The 21,276-nt window shown below is 38.5% G+C and overlaps 1 protein-coding gene across 1 annotated transcript in view; it reads right to left on the reverse strand.

Moving 5' to 3' along the window:
- USP24 (ubiquitin specific peptidase 24) overlaps positions 1-21,276 on the reverse strand; it is a 149,484-nt gene that overhangs the window by 51,304 nt on the left and 76,904 nt on the right. The window contains exons 24-38 of the mRNA XM_079698560.1: positions 20,530-20,645; positions 17,756-17,822; positions 17,505-17,615; positions 16,675-16,773; positions 16,408-16,581; positions 13,047-13,132; positions 12,788-12,881; positions 11,341-11,496; positions 8,354-8,451; positions 5,500-5,595; positions 5,152-5,380; positions 4,288-4,447; positions 3,258-3,413; positions 1,035-1,105; positions 196-356 (exon numbers count right to left, since the gene is read on the reverse strand). Coding sequence (XP_079554686.1) covers positions 196-356; positions 1,035-1,105; positions 3,258-3,413; positions 4,288-4,447; positions 5,152-5,380; positions 5,500-5,595; positions 8,354-8,451; positions 11,341-11,496; positions 12,788-12,881; positions 13,047-13,132; positions 16,408-16,581; positions 16,675-16,773; positions 17,505-17,615; positions 17,756-17,822; positions 20,530-20,645 — 1,874 coding nt within the window. The remainder of the gene's footprint in view (positions 1-195; positions 357-1,034; positions 1,106-3,257; positions 3,414-4,287; positions 4,448-5,151; positions 5,381-5,499; positions 5,596-8,353; positions 8,452-11,340; positions 11,497-12,787; positions 12,882-13,046; positions 13,133-16,407; positions 16,582-16,674; positions 16,774-17,504; positions 17,616-17,755; positions 17,823-20,529; positions 20,646-21,276) is intronic.

A 21,276-nucleotide genomic window follows, 5' to 3' on the forward strand; every position in this document is an offset into this window, starting at 1 on the left:
AGCCTGGTAATGTTTCTTCTAACTCTTCTGTCCTGAATGGGGAGAAAACCTGAAATGCCCTCCTTCATGGTACAAATGTTGGAAGAGAAAAGGAGAAAGTCCATCATCTCCATCATGCACTGTGGACCCTGGGGGAGCAGTACACAGATCATCATTCTCTTTCTGTATGATGTGAACTGTTTCATCTTTACGTACCTCTGATTGACTCCTCGCATAATACTAGTTGGGGACCAGAGAGGCAGCTGAGCGGTGAGAATCACACCTAGGAGAAACTGATTTGGCTTCTGCACATCTGGATGGGCTGAAGTATCTGTCTGACTAAGAGTATACAGTTGATCACAGGCAACACGGCGAATCTGAAATGACATTTTTAGTGGCAAAGGAAGTACATCAACCAACACTTACAGACTGCTGAAAAAATTATTTTCCTCCAAAGTCCACCTGTGAAGGATGCTGTAAGGGTTTGAGTATTTCAATCTTTAATGGTAAAGTTTACACTGAATAAACTCGGGCTAATTTAAAACAAGTGTAGTCTGGGAACTAATTTTTCAAATTATTCTAGTACTGTAATCAATAGGTTTATAATTTAATGTAAATGAAAATAAGGAAAAAACTCTTCTGCAAGTGCCTCAAAGTTAACTTTCAAGGTCATGTACAAAAATGAGGATTATAAAATCTAATGAAAGTTCATGGCTTGAGGTTGGTCTTTCTTGGTTTTGACCAACTTGCTGATGCTTAATGCTAGCTGCCTTGGCCAGCTATGGATACTGAACACTGGCTGTAAGATTTTTTTTATAAACAAACACAAGTTAATCACACGGCTAGTCTCTTAACTTTCAGTGAAATATGGAACAGAAAGGAGGGCAACAGTCCAAATGGTCACTTTGCTTTCAGAGTGCTCTGTGGCCTTTCTGTCTGATTCCCTGAGAGGACTAAACACCATCCCTTCTATACTCCCCACAATGTCACAGGTATCCAGAGAGCCCATGCAGAACAGGACCAAAGGGGTTTTTTATAAAGTAAAAAATCCTTACCTCAGCACTTGGTGATCCAAGCAGAATATCAATGATAAAATCAGCAACACAGGGCAAGTTATAGAAAGATGCTAATGATAAGAATAAAGAGAATGGGAGCAGGGGAGGAAAATAAATTAGGAAATACATTTTCAAAATTTCAAAAATTTTGAATAATTTCTTAAGCTTAACTATCTTAGAAATCATCTCTCCTTCCACACAGAATCAAATTCAGTGCCTCCACAGCTGCACCCACATCTCTGAGTCTATCCCATGAGAGCCCAAGGTGCTCAGGAGCAGGACTGTGTCTTGGTCATCTTCACACCCGGACATTTTTGCACGATGCCGTGTGCATACCAGTTACAGAATAAATGTCTTGCCTTGATAAAACTATCAATACTTGTGAACTGTAAAAATGTACCCCACAATAAACTTACAAATGATAAAAAAGCTTGAAGTTATAATTTTTTCATCTTGATTCGAAAATATCTCTACAATTAAACAATTGCAGGAAAATCGAACTAAAAGTACGGTATATGCTCAAAAGCATTTCATAGTGAATTAGTTTCATATATAAGCCTTTAAAAGCATTTCTGCTCAAAGTAAATCATTTCTGACATTATTGAGAACTGTCCCATAAACATCTAACTTTTTCTGTATGTTTATCTTGACATCTTATGAGTGTGGATGTTATACTAAATACATAATGATCACCAATTCTATGAACAGGCAGTCTGAATCAGTAATAATAGTGAAGAATAGGGCTCTGATGTGTTGGTACAATTTTTAAAAGTGGAGTTGTTAAGACCTCATCCCTGAGTAAGTATTTATTGAGGGCCTACTACACATCACACAGTGTTTGGGTGCTAAGGATTCAGTAGGGAACAAAATGAACAAAAGTCTCTGTTCTTAACGGAGCTTACCATCTAGTTGGGGAGGGGATAATGACAATAAACACAGTAAGTAGAGAAATTATATCGTATGCTATAAAGTGACAAGTGATATAGAAAAAAAATAAAGGGTTTAGGTGATGGTGGGTGAGAGAAGGGTTGCGATTTCTTTAAAAAAGGCAGGGGAAGAACATACCAGGAACTAGGAACAGGCAGTGCAAGGGCCCTGAGGCAGGAATGTGCCTGAGTGTCAGGGAACAGCCAGGAAGCCAGGGTGGCTGAAGCACGGTGCGTGAGGGGAGAGCGGGAGAAGGGGAAGGCACACAGGTGTCACGGGGGTGGATGGTGTCAGGCCTTAGGAAAGACCTGGCTTTCACTCAGGGTGAACCGAGAGGCCACTGCAAGGTTTTAAACAGAGGAGTGATACAATCTGACTTACATTTTAGAAGGTCCATTCTGGTTACTCTGTGGAGAATAAACTGCAAGGGCAGAAGCAGGGAGATTAGTCAGGGCACTACTGCTATAATCCAAGTAAGAGATGATGACAGGTCAGAGGGTGCTAACAGTGAAGGTGGTCTAAGGGGTGGAATCTAGATAGAATTTGAAGAAGGATGTGCTGACAGGTTAGAAGGGTGTGAAAAAAAGGAATCAAGGATGTCTCCAAGAATAAAACTGCTATCAATTCAGATGGGAAATCTCTTGGGCGGTAATGGGCCAGACCAGTAGTTCAGTTCTGGACATGTCAAGTTTGGGAAGTCTATCTGATATCTAAGTGGAGATGTCAGGGGAGTGGTCCAGGCCATAGAGCCAAATTTAAGTGTTATCAGCACACCGAGGGAATTTAAGGCTGTGAACGTGGATGTGATTATGTGGAGAGAATGAGTGCAGACAGAGATGAGGCACTGAGCCCTGAGGTGTCTAATGTTAAAAGTACGATTAGCAACAGCCCTCGTTTGCCAAAACCAACAATGAAGACAAAAGGGCCAATCTTAAGTTTCATGATTTTTGATACTGGAGTCATTATCAGTTTAGGAATTGATATATAATTCTACTTCTATAGTTTATGACATACAACTTTGGGTTGTTTTAATTCCTCCACTAGATGGTAAGCTCCTGGAGAGCAGACATACTGCCCTGTAACATCTACTGTGGAACCTTGTATATAGAAGGTGCTCAATAAATACCTGTTCAGAATTTAAGTACTCTAGCACTATTCTTACCTATTACACATGCCAACTTTCCCCTTTGCCATTTCTATTAACATGACCTTATCTATGAAGGGACAGAAATAATTCCTAACAGAAACCTGGCCTTTTACTAAAAGAGATGAATGGCAAGTAAGCCTCCTGCATACCCAGTTGTTGGCTCCGAAGCTGCAAGCACGTAACAAGAAGAGACAAAGCCTCTCCAGCAATCAGTGAGTCTTTAGTGGACACGGACTGCTGTCGCACACAGATGCCTGCGTGCAGGGCTACCGGGTCCCCTTCACTTCCAGAGCTGCAATTGCTTCCTGGAAACAGGCAAGCAGAAGGTTACTGTGGATCCCACAGGACCCTTGACATTATAATATCCTTTAATGAGTCCCATAATCCTCAAGTGAAAGTAAAGAGTTCAAGAAGACACTTTAGGCTAAGAAACAAGAGAGACTCAGTCACTTGATTCGAACCTTATTGCTTTGTACTTAAAACACATTTGGAACCATTAAAAAATGTTTATGAGACAAAACTAGTGTCAGGTGATAGAAGTAAGAACATTGCAATTTTGGAGGCATGTGGGAGTCCTGGGATATTAGAAATGTTCCTTATCTTGATTTAGATGGGTTACACATATGTAAAAACCCTAAAAATCCTACATATTTGGCATTTCTGCCCTTTACTGTGTGTATGTCATACAATTCAAAAACTTTTTAATATTGAGGTATATCCACACACATAGATTGAGTAGGGAAACCAAATGAAGCTGAGAAATAAAGCTATTTATAAAGGCTTAACAGAAAATAACAGGCCAAACCAAGAAAATGATTTTTCCAGGTAAAAATTCTAGATGAATTTTTATTACAGCCACAATTATTGGCCTCACTACACTTTTACACTCAGCAAGCTAAAACTCTGCTTGGTTTCTCTATATTCTGTATTTATAACCTTTTTTTTTTCTCTTAGTATGACATACATAAATGAAGTATGCATATGCATACATGCATATTTGAATGTGCACAAATCTAGAGTGTTTAGCTTGATGTTCAGAAACATTTAGTTTTAGCTTACGCTCAAAAACAAGAGAAAAGGCTTTCTCCTTTCTGTGACTCTGAACAACCTATACAAAGATGATTCTTACAGCTACTTCCTGCCCAATATTCTAATTATTTTATCCTTTTTAATCAGTACCTGAACTGCTGAGTCTGTTTCGAATTCCAGCAGGAAACAGAGAATTACTTTCTTTAATTGGTTGGCTACTCCCAACGAGGTCAAGCCGTCCTGCAGCTGCAGCCCATGACAATCTCATGAAACAAGCCACAGTAGACGTGAAATCACTGACTTCCATTGTCTAAGGAAGTATGGAAAGAGTGTTGTGAGAAAAGGTAGTACTTGAACACATCCCGCTGACTTCAATAACCTCCCCCTGGTCTCAGTTTTGAGACTCGTTTCCTTCCAAGATCATCCACAAGATAGTCTTTTCCACGCTTCCATACTGTTCAAAGACTTTCACTACCCCTCTGCTACTTGTAATACAGAGAACTCTACTCTCCATGTTCTGGCTTCAAATTACCCATCACCAATTTTGTTTTCATAGTTTCCCCTCTTCCACATTCTGCGTTTTGGCCTATGTGAACCACTGTGTGACCACCCACACAGGCTCTGGCTTTCTCTCTAACTGCTCACGCCCTCCCTTTTGCTTGAACAACTATCCTCTCTCCATGCTAATCTCTGTATATCGAATCCCTACCTATTCTTGAAGGCGTAGCTCAAATGCCACCTCCTACATAAAATCATCCGTGATAGCCACACATGAAAGTAATTTATTCCACCTCCTCTCATGGCCTGTAGAATGCTTTGTCTTTGTAGTTCTCTTATAACATTTGATATCTTCTACCTGAATTACAGTTATTTCTGCACTAGTGACTTCTTTCTTACTCACCATAAGCTTCTTGAAGGCAATATTCATGTCAGTAATTTTTATACCTGCATACCATCACCAGTGCCTTCTAAATAGGAGGTACTTAATATTTCTTGAATACACAAATCACTTACTTGTATTGCGACTCGAGCAGCAGGGATGATTTCCTCAACCCTAATGGAAGACCTGTCAGACACTGACAGCTGTCGGTAGGATGACTTTTCTGGGGTACCACATAAGGACATCTGCCTGCTTGTCTGCCGGCTGACATTTCGGAACGGGCGAGAAGTAAGTGCTTCTATGCCGTCTTTGGTGAGGTCTTCCTCTAATAATGTCGGCAATGTTTGTCCCACAAGTAAAAATCTTAAAAGGAAACAAAAAGCTAGGCTTAGTCAAGGTCATTTCATACTATTTTAAAGGATGGGATTTGGAAGAAAAAGTCAAGAATTGCCTTCTGAGACTAACGCAACATATTTACATACCTTGCAAGTTGTAGGCAGATGGAATAAACTCCCTGCCTTGTTTCATAGTCTACTTCTGATGGGATGGAATCCCTCTGCATGACATTTACAACCAAACTTCAAAGAAAAGAAAAAAAAAAGGCAGATATTAAAGACTTCTATTTCTTTTATAGGAAATTTTCTGTAAGTAATTTGATTGCTTATAAATGTTATCAGTTACTTAAAATTTCTACAAGATCTTTACCTATAAATGGATCATACATATTCCTATTACAGTTATTTCCTATGGTACATATAACCCTCCTGGTCCATTTAGAATTAGACTCCTTCCTTAGCCAAAAAGATAACCAACACAGAGCGTCTGGATGATTCTCCTTCTCACTAACTGGCTTTGAGTGCACCGATCAACTGCTATCTTGGTACCAGTAGAACTGTCAATTCAAAAATATGTCCAGAATTGGTGTATTCCACAAAGCTTGTTTTTCATATCCACTACCACCTATATTGCTGCAAAAGCTTCCCAACAGTTCTTCCTGATTCTACTCTTGATGTTTCACCACCAAAATCTATTCTCAAAAGATCAACCAGAGTGATCCTTTAAAAATGGAGGTCACCATGGAACTGCTCTGCACAAAATCCTCCCATGGCTTCCTATTTCCTTCACAGTAGCTTGTAAGATCCTGCATATCCGGACCTCTGGTATCTCTGTGACCTCATGCTTCCTACCCTGCCCCCTCACTCGGCCTCAACCACACTAGACCCCTGCCGGCTTCGCAGGCACCAGGTTTGCCCACACAGGCACTCGCACTGGATGCTCCTCTGGACAGCTTTCCCCTGTATCTCCAGGTCTTGCTCCCTCCCGTCCTTCAGGTCTTTGTAAAATGTCACCCCATCAGTGAAGCTTTCCCTGATCACCCCACTGGATATCAAACCCTCTCCATCCACTCTTCCTTGTCTTATTTTACTCTACAGCTCTTATCACCACCTGACATACACTTTGACTTCTTCGTTTATTGTTTGTCTTCTGTTCCAGACTGTAAAAGATTCATGAGGACGTGGATTTTTGTTTCATCTATTCACTGCTCTGTTCCCAGTGCTTAGAACAATGCAGGCATGTACGTTAACTGACATTCAAAAATAAGCTAGAAGTAAAATGCCTTTATTAGCACAGCTCTGTAACTGGCTGAGGGATCTGAAATGAGTTTTAACCTTCTAGTTCCACTTTTCTGTTTCCCACCCCCTTTATCTCCTCAAGGTCTCACCCAACTTCTCTTCCCCTGAAGGCCTCCAGACAGGAATTCCTTCAATTACCCTCCGTTCAAACTTCAAGTTGGTCTTCACTCCTTCCTCCCCCAGATGAAATGGCATGCCTACTTCTTTCTGGAGCAAATCTCCTTCCAACTGCAGTGGAACTTAGCCCCATCGGTTGATCATCCCCCTTTCTTTTATCTTTATTCTTTTCTTTTTCATCGGCCCCTTTTAGTCAGCCTACAATGAGAATCAAGTCTTCTACAAATTAAAATCAAAACAGAAGAGCAAACTTTTCCCTCAGTTATTCTACCCTTCAAACTCCTGTCACTTCCTTTTTCTCACTCAACATAAATAAGAGATTTCTACTTACTGATTCTGCTTCCCACCCTTATGCTTGCCACGCAACACTTGGCCAGCTGCTTACGCCCTAAGGCTTTCCTTACACACTGATGTCTCCCTGAACCTCTAGTGCCATTCTCCACTTCTCTCAAGAGCATCATGTCCAAACCGTCCTCTTCACATGACTCACAGGGACCTCGTGTGCAATCAAATTCTTGACTTTCTCACTTTCCTCCATCTCGTTCCGTATTTATTTCCCATATGGATTAAAGATTCACCACTCACTCACTCTCCCAAGCTAGAAATCACAGGCCATTTTATAAATGTTCCTACCCTATATCTAGTCATAAAGACTTGCCTATTCCACCTTATAAATGTCCTTCTACCACACTGTCCCATATTTAGAAACTGTCACCTCTCCTCTGGAACAGTCATAGTTCTTATAGTTCTCCCTGCCTCCAGCCTCTCCCTCCCACTTCTATTCATCTTCTCCACTGTAGCCAGAGTAACTGTTCTAGATAACTCCTGGGTTAGAAACCTCCTGTTTTTCCATGGTCTACAAGATAATGCTGAAATTCCTCAATGTGACCCCTCTTTACATATTTCTCTCCTTTATTCTTTGCTCTAGCCTCACTAGGCAACTGTACTTCCCAAGACAGTCCATGATGCTTTCACTCATCCCCACCCCACCTCTGGCTCAGAGTGCCCTTTTCCCCTTATTTACCTAGGGAATGGCGACTCATCGCCCAATTCCTAGCTCAAATGTCACTTTCTGGGAAGCATTTCCTATGCTTATTATCCTAAGCAAATCTAACCATTTAACCACTGCTCTCTTCCCCACCCCGCAAAGCACTTTTTATAAGCCTCTGTTTTGATACTTACAATAACTGTTTGTTATTCTTTATTAAACCACGAGGCTCTCAAGGGCAGGGATAATATCTTTGCACTAATGCCTTGCACAACATAGATTACCGACAATCAGATTCACCTTATCTCACAATGATGTGGGAATGAACAGAAACAGTAAGCTTTCTCTCCTCTACTCGAGAATTTACCTCACTACCAGAGAGGAAAGAGACATGCTTCTGTCAGTTTTCCAAATAATCAAAAGTCATAAAATGAGTTAAAATATTCCAAAGACTAAAACATCATTCCTTCTTACTATAACTCTCATAATGCTTCACATAATGCCTCGTAAGAATAAGCAAGGCTTGGCAGGAGAAATTAACTAAAACAACTAGATTCATTTTCTGCAATTCATATAACATAATATCGAAACTCTAACCTCAAACCTCCTGCTTTGAGGAAGTTCTCACAAAAGGATTTTGCACAGTTTCTTGCCATGTCATCATCAGCTGTTGGCATGAGTTTGGAGCTTAGAACCTTGGAAAAAGATAAGCACAATTAATCATCCCAACATTTCCAGGTGAAATTACTCCTTTATACTAAGTAAAACAATCAGACAATTTGAGTCAGAATCTCTTTAAATGCTGCTCTTCTTTTTACCCCCAGTAGTGTAAGGAGGCTGATGTTTCACAAATAAAATAATCACATTTTCCAAGTTCCATTTACTTAGCATGAAAAATCTTTCTGTTTTTAAGAGAGCTGGTGTATTCTTCTTTTTATGAAACCAGCAAATGTGAAGGTCTCAGGCTCCCAGACTTAGATAAGAGCAGGTAACATTATGTGTTATGCTGATATGTTCTAGAAAAAGTATATAAACTAAAGTCTTATAAAACAGCCCATTTATTATAAATGCTGGATGAGTTGCCTGATAATGATTCTAACTCCTATTTACTGAGCACCTATCTACAAAGTACTAGGCATAAGGTGAGGTACTTAACATGCATTCTCTCTTAATCTCACTATGCACAGCACAGGTATTTTACTCTACAGGTAAAGACTGAGACCTGAGAGGTTAAGTGACCTCCCACTCGAGGTCACATAGTTAGAATTCAAGTCCAGATGTGCCTCACTCTAATACCCATGCCCCTTTTATGACACTACAATACCCACCTAAAGGAAAGCTCAACTAAATATTCTGGTATAGTAGAGCATTATTTCACATAAATAATCATACTGTGGTATGAGACTACGAATCTAGCTCACATTCTAGTTTTACCACCGACTAGCTGAAAGATCTCAGATATGTAATTTTCCTTTTTTGCCTCAGGTTTCTCATCAGGTAAATGAGGACAATAATTACCTTTACCAGAGGATTGTTTGTAAGTAAGATAACACAAGCTTAAGGTGCTTTAGTACAAGCACTGGCACAAAACAATTGCCCAGTAAACAACTGCTTATTTAGTAACGATTTAAAAAAAATTTTTAAAGCTCATTGCAGCAGTTTCCCCAAGTTTTTAATCTAGATGTAATTCAAGATCCTTTTCTATTAAAAAAAACCTGCTTCTATGAACCTATTAGTTTTACGAGCTTAGATTTTTAATGTGGTATTTTTGTTTAAAGATGCTTTCTTTCTAAGCTGCCCTTTGGGAAACAGGCTCACCAGCCTCAGATCACAAGCATCACACAGGAGAATGGGAACCCTCTGCTATCCTAACCCCTCCTGAATGTCAACAGCCACATGCACACACTCCCCACATTTAATGGACAATTTAGTGAAGATGGAAGGTTTCTCCAAAGGAATGGGTATTTGGAATATCCACTTTGAATTTTCCTAGTAGGCAAATGTAAGTTAATGATCGAAATGCAAGGACATTAACCTTGCAGGTAATAGTAAAAATAAGTGCTCTGGGAGTGTTAGGTTTTCTACATTTTTTGTGTCAAGCAAAAGAAAACCTATCAGAGGAATTTCCAGTTAATCAGAAGTCCTAAAATTATACCGGAGATAATTTATATAACCCTTTGGCTCTAAGATAATGCAATCTAGGTAGCCAATGACAAGCTAGACCCACTGTTTGGGCCATTCTGTTTCTCTGGGTGCTCTCAAATGTGGGTGTTAAAATTTATACCTTAACTTTTTGAGACAATCATTCAAAAGCAAATGACAAATCTGGCAGTAATTGTAAGATGCCAATTTCATAAGCTTGAGGTAGCCAAAAATTTCTAGGTCATTTTCTGTTTTAGAATATTGTATGTATTTTTAAATGTCTGCAAGAAATAAGGACATATTTTATTTTTAAAATATTTGCTAGATATTTTCTCCTTTTGAACCCAACAAATGTTTTCACAAGAATGATTATTTTAAGGCAAATATGAAATGTTAACACAGCTCCACCATATAAATGAGTGAAACATAAAAATGAATGAATGTAATTTTATACTCCAAATTAGATTGTCAGATGAAATAAAACTTGGAAAAAATGCCCAAGCAGGTACCTTCCTACCAATTATGACCTATGTTGTGATTTAAAACCTACTGAAGATAAATGGTAATTTGATGATTAAGGTTGCTTAGGCACTGATCTGGATTCCTTAATAAATAACTGACTGGATAGAACATATTAGGGCAAAGCAAAATCATCCAGGGCTTTATTTTCTCCAGATCTTAAGTGGCCTGAGGGTCTAGCCCCTCATCCTCCAAGAGTGGGCCACTCTCCACACTGCTTTGTTACTGTTTTCATTTCATGACTCAGCCTATCCAGCCTCCCCTATGTCTTACTCATAAGATCTTGGAGCAATTATCTTGTCTTTTCAACTCTGATCCTTTAAATACCACAATGACTTGTAGACAGTAAACAGTTAGTAAATGTTTACTGAACTAAATCTACTAGCTTAAAGCTACTATTGGGAAGAAGAGTAATAAAAATATTCTTTTGTTCAAATGCTTTCAATTCTTTTTTTTTTAACCTTGAAATAATAATGTTAATGTGACTCCTGACAAACTCCTTATAAAACTTCATTAACGGCCACAAATTACAACAGCTTTTTAAAAATGTTAGGATGCATTTAATAACAAGAAGGCTGAGGATTAGTAACTGATGTTATACAGACTTGCAAAACTTCCAGAGGAAGATAATGACACATTTTAATACATAACAGCTTCCTAATTATTTATTTACATGCTATTTTGCAAGTATAACAATGCACACAGGTATAAATTGAAAAAGAAAACTGAGCATTTTCAAAGTCCAAAACAACAAAATACTTCAATTTATATTCTATTTTTTACTTTTATTAAAACTAATTTTTTTAAATGAACCATTCAAAAATAATAGAAACCTATTTACTTATTTCTGATATCTGAAAGCATGAACCTTTAGGCCAAAAGGAATCTGTTAAAATGAAATAAAAAGAAATGCGGTTTCTTACTTCTAAGTTGTAGAGCACTCTGAAGGTGGACATTCCTGGAGCGAAAGATCGAAACAGACTTTCTAAAATTGAACTGGCGCTTGGCTGATGCTGCTGCTTGGAAGACAGGGATGGAGATTTTGAAGACTGAGCACTCGTTTCAGACAACAATGTTTTCTAAGTTTAATAGAGAGAAAAAAGGAATATACAGCTCAAAAGCACAAATTGAAGAGAAGCAGATATCACTACATACTCTGATATTGTTTCCGACTTTAATATAATCAAATCAATGAAATTTTCTAAAAATTAACCTCAAAGCCACATCACTCTAATTATTAACAAAGCACTGAACTCCATCACACAGACAGTAAATGCTCAACAGCATTCCAATCATACAGGAATGCTTCTGGGATTGTATTCTAAGCAACACTAGTGGGGTCATCCTAATTTGTTTCCGTGTTTTTAAAATTTGTACCACAAGGAGACTTCCCTGGTGGTCCAGTGGTTAAGACTCTGCACTCCCAATGCAGGGGGCATTGGTTCGATCTCTGGCTGGGGAACTAAAATCCCACATACCGCAACTAAGCTCGTGCACCGCAACTAAGCTCGCGCGCCGCAACTACTGAGCCCATGCACTCTAGAGCCCTCGCACTGCAACTAGGGAAGCCCGCGTGTTGCAGCGAAGAGCCCTCGCAGCCAAAATAAAATAAATTAATTAATTAAAATAAATAAATAAATAAAATTTGTACCACCAAACATTGATAATTAAATTATAAGATTGCAGTGTAGTAGTTTTGATAATTTTTTTAGTTAGTACAAGTAATATAGTTTTTAATTACATTAGCTCTCTTCTTCCTCAAATTAATATATAAGGTACATGTGACACGATTATGAGCTCATCTAAACTATAATCACTGAAATACAAAATTCATAACTTAGTTCTAACAGCTTTCATCTAAATGAATTTACTCTGAGAACACAATATTATAGATAAAACACAATTTCATTATATATATACGACTCTTAAGGAACAAGATTCTAAATGTTAAACAAAAGGAACTTTAAATATCAACTGTGAAAATATTAAATGATAACCCATTTACACAAGCAACTCAAACATATGCAACAACCACATTCAGAGAGGCTCATAACAGAAGAAAAATATCTCAACTCAATCAGAACTAGAGTCTGACCCTAGCCAAGACCGTTCATCACTCTGCGCTTGGGTTTCCTAATATAAAACATGAAGGAGGTGGAAGCAGATGATAATAAAGGCTCTTCCAGTTCTAAAATTTGATATCATTATTTACAGCAAAGATTTTACAGCAACGGTATTTTTCTAAATTAAAAAAAACTGTTATGGGAAAGATGATATTGTATGACCTTAATGTGATGTCATGATGTATTTTCACTGAATCATGATATAAAATTTCCATGCCTGTTATATAACTATCCAAGATACTCATACCTTTCTTCCTAAAGAATCAAGTTGATCAAGGGCTTCCTGAATGGCTGGATCAGTGGGTATCAAGAGCAGAAGCTTTCGTACTCGTAGAGTTATCCTGAAATTTTTCAAATATTAATTTTTTTTCACACAAACCACAGTTTCAATAACAAAGTCATTTAGTATGGGATGTGAAGTAATATACATTTCAAGTGAACATTTACTGGGTTCTCTAACTTTAATAACTTTCTCTCTTTCAAGCTTTGTAAACATTTCTATTTACCTTGGCTCCTCTAGATTGGCCAGCTGGTAAAGCATGTCAAATACATTACACACAAGCGCCATCACAACACCAGGGAGGGATTTCTCCTGAGGGAGGAAGCAAAACATAAATGCAAATTTACAAAACAATTTTCTCCTTTTCTAATCAAAGGTACAAACAATAAAATTACTGGTTCTTAAAGACTGGCTACTGCAAAACTTGAGGGAAGCATGGTGCTTATCTGCCTCAAACAACAACACACGGGAACACAGTGAGGGACCACTCCCTCTCCTAGCGTGCTCATCACCTGGGCTCTCTTCTCCTACCACCTGCTGGCGAAGGGGCTAAGGCACCAAAAAGCAGGCAGCGGCAGAGAGGCAAAAGGAAGGGCAGATGTGATGAACAGAATGGAGGGTGGGCACCGTTGGAAGCTGATCATAGCTTGGCAGGAGCAAACAAGGCAGAGTGATTTAAAAGCAAATTCATTCAGAACTCTAATGCAAAACTGATGAATTCATAAAAGTGCTAACAAAAGATCAACATGTAAAAAAAATTAATTACATGGGACTGAGTGAACTGATGAGGATGATTATAATTTTTGTGACTTTCTGTTTGAATAATAATAAAAAAAATCCCACAAGGACTCAGAGGCAAAAAATATACAAATCAATTTTCACTGCAAAGTAAAGGAGCTGTTACAGTGGAGGATTCCTGGACTGAATGTCAATATTATTACACAGTATGAGTGTGTTTCGTGTTTGGTAATTGCAATCATTGTTGCTTTTGTTGTGGTCATCCATTTACAATGCTTGGTGTCAGTTTATTTATCTCTTGTAAAAATAAAATACAGTGTGTGTGTGTGAGTTGTGAAAAAAATAAATAACAGGAGTCAACTGTATTAAAAAAAAATTTAAAGTGATATATACAAACACACACACTCACACACAACCACATAGATATATATGTAATTTGAGAAAAAGAAGTTGGCCTGTTTTTTTCAAGGTGAAAAAAATGGATACAACTGTATAGAAGAGATTCAGATGTGATTAAAGTACTATGTTCTGGTATAAGAAATAAAAAAGCTAGACATCACTATAGAATATATTTATATTTGGGAAGGTTTTTAATAAATTCAGGATAAATATGAGATAGTTTAAAAATGTTAAACTCAAAGATGCTATGTATGTCATTTCTGTTGCTGATAAACTGTCATAATACTGCTCTGAGTATGATTTCGTTCTTAAATTCTCACTACATATAAGTATAGTTACTTTTTAAGAAATGGCACAATACTAACATTAACCCTGCAGGATTCTATGGTATCTATAAGTAAGGCTATGCTCTCTAAGTTAAAGAGACAGCCATGCAAAGATCTTACATTTGTAATTAAATGAAAGGACTATACATAATAACTATAAAAAAATCCCTCTCTGTCATTTAAATACCTTTATTTCACACGAGGGCTGGTATTATCTTACTTTCTAGACTATAAAAGCATAAAGAGCTGAATGGTCTTGTTAGTTTTGTACCCCTTGTGCTGAGCTCAGTTCCTGGCACAGAGAAGGTACAGAAAACCCTGATTCATAAAATCATTCAACAAATACTGATTACCTATTATGTTCTAGGCACTGTTTTAGGTGCTGGAAGTACAGCAGTGAGCAAAACAGACAAAGGTCTGCTCTCAAGGAGCTTAAATTTCACTGGGGGGAGAGAGAGAGACATTAAACAAGGTAAATAAAAAATATAGTATGTTAGGCAAAAATAAAGTAGGGAAGGGAAATGAGACGTGCAGGAGTACCAATAGGTGGAAAGTTTAGACAGGACTGCCAAAGAAGGCTCACCAAGAAGGCAACATTTGAGTGAAGGCTGAAGGAAGTGAGGAAGAACCACATGGGTATCAGGAAAGAACATTACAAGCACAGAGAAGAGCAAGTGCACAGGGCCCACTATGTCTGAGGACCAACATGGAAGCCAGTGCAGCTGGAGTGGTGAGAGTGAGGGTGGGTCATGGGGGAACATCTCAGTGTGGGGGATAGACCAAGTAGGCCCTGAAAGTCCCAGTAAAGACTCTGGCTCTTACTCTGAGTGAGATGGGAGCCGCTGGAGAGTCTGAGCTGAGGAGTGGCATAATCTGACTCTGTTTAAAAAGATCATGGGCTGTTGGGTGCTACACAGAGAAGAGACTGAACTAGTATAGGGGCAGAAGCCCTGAGACCAGTTAGAGAACTGCTGAAACCCTCCAGATGAGCGATGATGGCTGCTCGGATTGGTGTGGAAGCTGTGGAGGTAGAGAAAAGGAGCTAGATTCTAGATGAATTTTAAAGGTAGAGTCAAGGATCTGCTGATGGTTAGGGCTATGAGAGAAAGTAGGGACCCAAGGATTTTGGCATGAGCCACTAGAAGAATGAAATAGGCATTATCTGAAATACGGCAAGACTGGGATGAAGAGGTTTGGGTTAGGGGTGAGGTGGTGGGAAAGGGGATATCAGGAGCTCAGTTTTGGATGTTAGGACTGGGATGTCTATCACACATTTAAGAGGAGATGCTGATTAACTAGTTGGTTCCATGTACCTAGACTTCAAGCTGAAGATAAAAACTGGGGTGTTATCAATATACATACAATATATAACGCTTTGAAACTGGATGAGATTCCTAAGGGAATGAGCGTAGACAGAGGAAAGGTCAAAGGACTGAGCCAGGGAACTTCTTTGTACACAGATCGGGGAGATGAAAAGGAGGCAGCAGAGGAGACCAAAGAGGGAGAACCAGAGAGGGAGGGGGGAGCCAGGGGGGTTCTGAAAGCCAAGGGGAAAAAGTATTTCAAGGGTAAGTGATCACATGGATCAACTCTGCTGAAATGCCAAGAAGATGAGGATTGATTGAGAGGTGGACATGACAGATTACCTTGCAGAGTTTATTTTTGAGAGGGGTCAAGAGAGTATGGTAAAGAGAGCTTAGACAACCCTTTCAAGGAGCTCCGCTGATTTGGGAAGGAGAGAATGGGGACAGGAATTGAAGCTGAAACTGGGGTGAAAAAAGGTTTTCTAAAAAGAGGGTAGAAATAGCACAGCACGTTTGAATGTTAATGGGAATGACCCAGGAGAGGAAACTCAATGAATTAATGAGGAGAGATATATGAGAGGAGCAGCAAGCAGTGGCCAGGCAGAATCGCTCAGACTCAGAAGATTCTGTGGTTCAGAAGACTGACAAATTGTGTATCTGCCTCTCCCAGCTGAATCCCAGCATTCCTCAGTGATACAGTTCTGAAGGGGCAGGACTTGTCTGAGAGAAAAGGACATAATCATGCAAATCTACATGGGCCGAAGGCAAAACTTAATGATGTTACGTTCTTGTTCTGAACTGGAATATTATCGCTCAATACCTGCTCCATGGCATATGATGAACTAAACACCCCACTGCTGCTGCTGCTGGAGCTGGTTGAGGAATCTGCGGAGCTCCCAGACGGGGTCCCACTGCCAGAAGTCTTTACTGTGAGGATTTGCTCATCAGAAAAGCCCAGCTGGTGGAGGAGCTTTTGATCTTTATTCACTGTCAGCTGTAAAAAGTGGTTTCTTAATTACTGAGAAGGAAAGGAGAGGAAAATACTGATATCAGACTAAAGTGCCACAAAATGTTTATTTACACCTACCAGACTATCATTTGTAAATATCTGTATACTATCCACTGGAGAACACAATTGCTTGGCTATCTTCCACCGGACACTCCCTATGGTTTCATTACTGTGAGCCTGTAAAATGAAATGAAACACTGTTCTGAGTAATTCACTTATTTATCAATTTAAACAACTATTAGTGAGCATCTGTTATGTACCGGGCACTGTTCCAGAACCTGGGAACACAGCAGAGAACCCAAAGTCAAGAATCCTGCCCTTGTGAGGCTTCCCTCCTGCAGTAATTAAATATTCTATTCCATACTCCATTCCCCAGCACGCAGGGAATGAAATCTCAAGTCCTTCTTCCACTGGAGTGTCTTCCACTCTTCCCCTTCTCACTGTGCTCTAGTCACACCAGCCACTTTCCTTGTCACTGAATAAATCAAACAAACTCCCCCCTCAGGACCTTTGTACCTGCTGCTCCCTTTGTGTGGAATGCTCTTCCCCAGAAATGGCTAACTCTGTCACTTCATTCAAGTCTCTGTTCAAATGTGATCACCTCAGAGACCTTCCCTAACCATTCTTTTCTAAAATATGTCATGTATACCCATCTTATCCTGCTGTCTTCTTTTTTAACCTTTATAACATTCATTATCACCTGATATTATGTATTTACTTATGAGTCTGCTTATACCCTATCAGCTTCCTTTCATTTCAGGTCTTTATTCTAAATTTGTTTTCCAAACAGCTTTTAGAATAGTCATTCATGCAGCTAAATAAACAACAGTGTTCGATCTCAATCAACAGTGTTCTTATAAAATAACATGACAATATGGAAATAGCTTCAGAGCTTAATGTAAACCTACCTCTACAGTGAAGGTATCTTTGGTAGACTCATAAGTAACATTAAGAGTTAAAAGATGTCCATGGAATGAGGCACCATGAGGTAGAATAGTTCGGGGAACAGAGTAAAAATCCTTGAAAAAGATAGAGCAAGTCAAAAGATACAGCAAGTGGGATGTACAGCGCCACTGTTAAATGTCACAAAAATACACTCCTAACACATTGAGACTAATTATAGGATGATACAGTTGCTTTACAAAGAAGAGAGGCTTACCTCTATAGTGATCACATAGCGTTCTGCCAGAAGCAGCAATCTCTCAATTATTACAAGTTTAGTGGATCTATAAATTAAAAAAAAATTTTTTTTGAAAATACTTGAAATGAACTGCTGACTTGAGCTCAATTTCAGTCTATTTCACCAAAACCACAATCACAATTAGCCCTCTCCGGTCAAAGACTGAAATCTGCAAAGACTAACTTCCTTTTCACTCAAGGGGGAGGTGGTTCAAGCAGGTCACAGCTGTCGCACACAGATGGAATATGGGGCAGAAGCCTGCCCCTCCCTATGTTTCCTTTCCTGTTCTTTTCTTTCTTCTTCTTTTTCTTTTTTTAAACAGTTGTCCCATAAATAGAGGACCTGGGTCTCCTCTGGGTCTGCAGGCTTATTTGTCTACCAATCCACCAAGAATGAACGATCAGTGAGTTTGAATCTCATAACCTTACAATTAAGATATGCCACATAATTCTGTAAACACACAGAATCTGACTTAAGTTCTGAACTGCCTGAAATTTAGAAGACAAATGCAAACCATTAAGTATGCCACAAATGAGAGCTGCTGTTTGTTTTACTTAGCCTAAGAATGAGGCAGAAGAAAAGGACGAAAAAAATTGTTCATCTGGTTTAAGTGACTAGTCTGTATAGTTAAAACATACAAGGTAAGAATTTGTTATCCCAAGGGTTTTCAAAGTACTTAAGAAATCAACACACATCAAGAGACATAACCATCTCTGGAACAGAAAACACACAGCAAGGAACTGTGGCACTCTCACAGACTCTGAAAGTGAGACCTGAGACCTCTTTTGGTTAGACTTAAGCAATCTTATCATTTGAAATAACAGGACTCCAACATCCAGCAGCTTGTACAGTCACAGCTCCACACTTTATTAAACACTACATGTGTTAACACTAACAAATGAAAATCCAAGTGCCCTTAATTTAAATATTTACTATTCCAGAGAGTCTAAGTATTTTGTACAGGTGTATTTCTAAATCTGGAAAGTTTTCAGATTTTCTAACAATACGTATGCTGATTAGCAGTACTGGAAATTTCACTTTAAAAAGAGTTGGTTAAACGCATTTAACAGAGTTCTAAATTCTTTCAGTTTATGGGCAGAAACCAGAACTTGATATTCAGATGGAACATCTTGAGGAAATATTTAAGTGCTTAACAAGTGAATTGTTGAGTGAACTGTTTTATTTTGCCTCAATGATGAATTAGATCACAGACAGCATTGCAAACACTGTACAAATGAGAGAATAACTCCTCCTCCCATAAGTGGAACAATTATGGTCACTGAAAAGTTCTTTTAAGACTAGTGAATGAGATAAACTACATGTACTGGTTCAAAGGCAACTCTGAAATTACATATTCTTAGTAACTCTGTTTAGGGTTTATAATGAGAATATTTAAAAACTATCATGTGGTTTTGTTCTGTAATAGTCAAATATGAAATGATTCAGAATACAAAGCAGTTAGAAAAGACAAACAAAAAGCATGCTTATTTAGAGAAGCAGCAGTTTGGAAATCCCAATCCAATAGTTTATAAGTGCATTTCTAGTCTGGTTTGTCAGACAAATGAATCGTTAAGGACCTAGGTCATAGATATAGACTACATTTTACAAACATGTAATTAGGAATTCTTAATGAAAGTCTATTTGAGATACACTTCCAAGAATGTGGGAATGCAAAAGTCATGTTAGTGTTCTTATCATGAGTTGAATCTATAATCACTTTCTGTCATTTAAAAAAGAGGTCCAAGAGGGTTGAGTTCTATTGGCTTCTTTCATATTAATAATGTATCACTACACGGTACTCAGCTCATTTAAAAAAAGAAGATAAAGAAGAAGAATGTGAGCAAGGATATTGCCTTGACTCTTCTTCTAAAGGATGGCTTTAAAAAGAAAGGAATATCCCCAACTGTGAATAAAGAGAAAGAAATAAATACATACATACATAAACACATAAAGTGATTCCAGGAGTTGAAAAAGACTTTATGAGCACCAATCACTAGAGGGCAGCAGAGTAAGGCATAGAGAGGGAGCCCTTCTCTGAGCGCCTGCCAAGGTTTCCTGAGCATCACTGGCTGGGGGATGCTTACCAGTAATGAAAGGCACATAAAACCCCACAAAAGTATTTTAGTTACTTCAATCTAATGTTTCTAAATACTCATCTATTCTCCTTACTATATCAAAGACCTATAACACTGAACTCAGATCTCACTGACAACATCTGAAAATACTCAACACAGCAATGTGATTAAGAGATGTCAGTTCAAAGTTTTAACACAAATATTTGGGGCTAAAGTTCTTATTAAAAATTATTTTGAAAAATGATTTTAAGTAAAACATTTTAACTATGATTATATCAAAATGTACAATATTAATCAATCATCATATTCCACTTCATTTTGCTTATGCTATTTGGTGCCCTGGATTTGACTATTCAATGAGAAAAGTTATAAGAGGTCTAAGTAAATATTTCAAACTTGAAAAAAATTACTCTTCATACAATGAATATATCTTGATCCCATCATAGAGGAGGCTACTCGTGTTACACACAGTAAAAGTAAAATGAATCAAATAAAATACGTGATGGGGAATATATAATTTCCCAGGATATGACTGTTTGAAAAAGATATGAAATAAAATGAGGAAATGAACAATTAACTGAGATATCTCCAAAGGAAAGAAAAGATTCCAATTATTTTTTTTTAAGCTGATCTACATTTAGGTGTTGCATATTCGCTGTAACTTCTGCAAACACTTACCTGTATGGAGACTGGACTGACGTGGCTACAGTTGGCATGGCAGTTGCTGTAAGCATCTTTGTTGCTCTGGTCACAGCGTGTGTCAGAGTGGGGCCACCAAGCGCTGAACTGGCTGCCTACAAAATAGAAAATCATCTCTCTATATCAGGGTTTCTCAACCTCAGCTCTACTGACATTTTGGGCTGGAAACTTTTTTTTATTGTGGAAGACTGTCGGGGACATTGCAGGATGTTCAGTGGCATCCCTGACTTCTATTCACCACTCACCTACCACTAGGTGCCAATAGGACCCCTCTAGTTGTGACAACCAAAACGGTCTTCAGACATTGCCAAATGTCCCCTGGGAGGTAAAATAACCTCCAACTGAGAACTACCATTCTACATGTGTTAATACTTACATGGCACCTCATTTAGGGATACCTGAATACTTTAAATGTTTTTATGATGGCATATTTGGATGGAAGTCACAACTTGGGAACTCCTTCCTGTACAGATTCATCACCAGCACATATTCATCATCAGAAAGTTTAAATTATTGAGACAGTATTACACTGCAGGCTTCTAGTGGACAAAGACACCCAACACTACCCACTACTGAGTGTGCTGCTATGGCCTTTAATAGCATTTATGATATAAACAAAGTGACACATGGGGAAGGATGGGAAAAGAAGCAAGTGCTTGTATAAAATTTCTGGACAGAAAAAGGAGAAAAAGAATCTATCAGAAATGTGAAAAGTACAGTAGACCT

Source organism: Hyperoodon ampullatus (assembly GCF_949752795.1).
Source record: "Hyperoodon ampullatus genome assembly, chromosome: 2".
NCBI lineage: Eukaryota > Metazoa > Chordata > Mammalia > Artiodactyla > Ziphiidae > Hyperoodon > Hyperoodon ampullatus.